The sequence below is a fragment of the Asparagus officinalis genome, chromosome 6, assembly GCF_001876935.1.
Source record: "Asparagus officinalis chromosome 6, Aspof.V1, whole genome shotgun sequence".
Lineage (NCBI taxonomy): Eukaryota > Viridiplantae > Streptophyta > Magnoliopsida > Asparagales > Asparagaceae > Asparagus > Asparagus officinalis.
The window spans coordinates 2,357,617-2,358,521 of NC_033799.1; the positions used below are offsets into that span (position 1 = coordinate 2,357,617).

The window sequence follows — 905 nt, forward strand, 5'->3', positions numbered from 1 at the left end:
TTCGGTTAAATCAACTTTTTCATAGAGTTTAAACTCGTTCAGAGTTCTCCAAAACGTCAAATCGTGAGGAGAAGACTACGTTCCAGTGAAACAAGACATCGGATCGTCAACGAGAAGCAAACTCGACGCGAGCATTCGAGGGAGGCATCTCATCGCTACTGTGAAGACCCCAGAATTAAACAAAGGGGAGAATCCAGATCATTCTCTTCTCTTTTGTAATCAGGAAATCCAATTGTAACTGAGATTAAAGGAATATAAAACAATTTTCCTTCGTTTCTTTTACTGCAAATTTCTAACAAACAAACAACCAAACAGTTTGAATTTTTTTGAGTTTGGTGAAACCATTTCATTTATTTAGCTCCATTTCATATACCATCCCTACTCCATCATCATCACGATAATAATAATGTGGCAAAACGCAAAGAAAATGAATCCATGGTTTTTTTCACCCGCACCCATCTTTGACTCCCACATCATGACTTCTGACGTGTCATCGCCTAACAATATCCACGTGTAAAGTAAAAGAAAAATACAAACAGCAAATTTCCAGTTTAATAATAAAACCCTGTAGGCTGTGGCCCTCTTTCGTCTTCAAGCTCTCGCAATCCCTTAACCCAAATAGGGAATAAAAATCTAAACTTTTTCTCAAAATCTCTTTAATGGAGAAGGATCCAAAGCCTGAGAGCAAAGAGATCACCGAAGAGGACAAGCCAGTCCGAGTCTACGCTGATGGGATCTACGATCTCTTCCACTTTGGCCATGCCCGATCCCTTGAGCAGGCCAAAAAGCTGTAATTTTTTCTGATTCCATTTCGTTTTTTATCCCCTGTTATTTTTCGTTTGATTTTAGCTTTTGTAGATAGTTTTGTTATTTTAGATGGGTGTTTTGTTGTTATGAGCAAGGAA

At 38.3% G+C, this 905-nt stretch overlaps 1 protein-coding gene across 1 annotated transcript in view; it reads left to right on the top strand.

Annotated features, from left to right (window-relative positions):
* The window catches only part of LOC109845051 (choline-phosphate cytidylyltransferase 2), a 6,135-nt gene continuing 5,807 nt past the window's right edge, over positions 578-905 (top strand). The window contains exon 1 of the mRNA XM_020414235.1: positions 578-790. Within this exon, the coding sequence (XP_020269824.1) occupies positions 660-790 (131 nt within the window). The 5' untranslated portion in view covers positions 578-659. The remainder of the gene's footprint in view (positions 791-905) is intronic.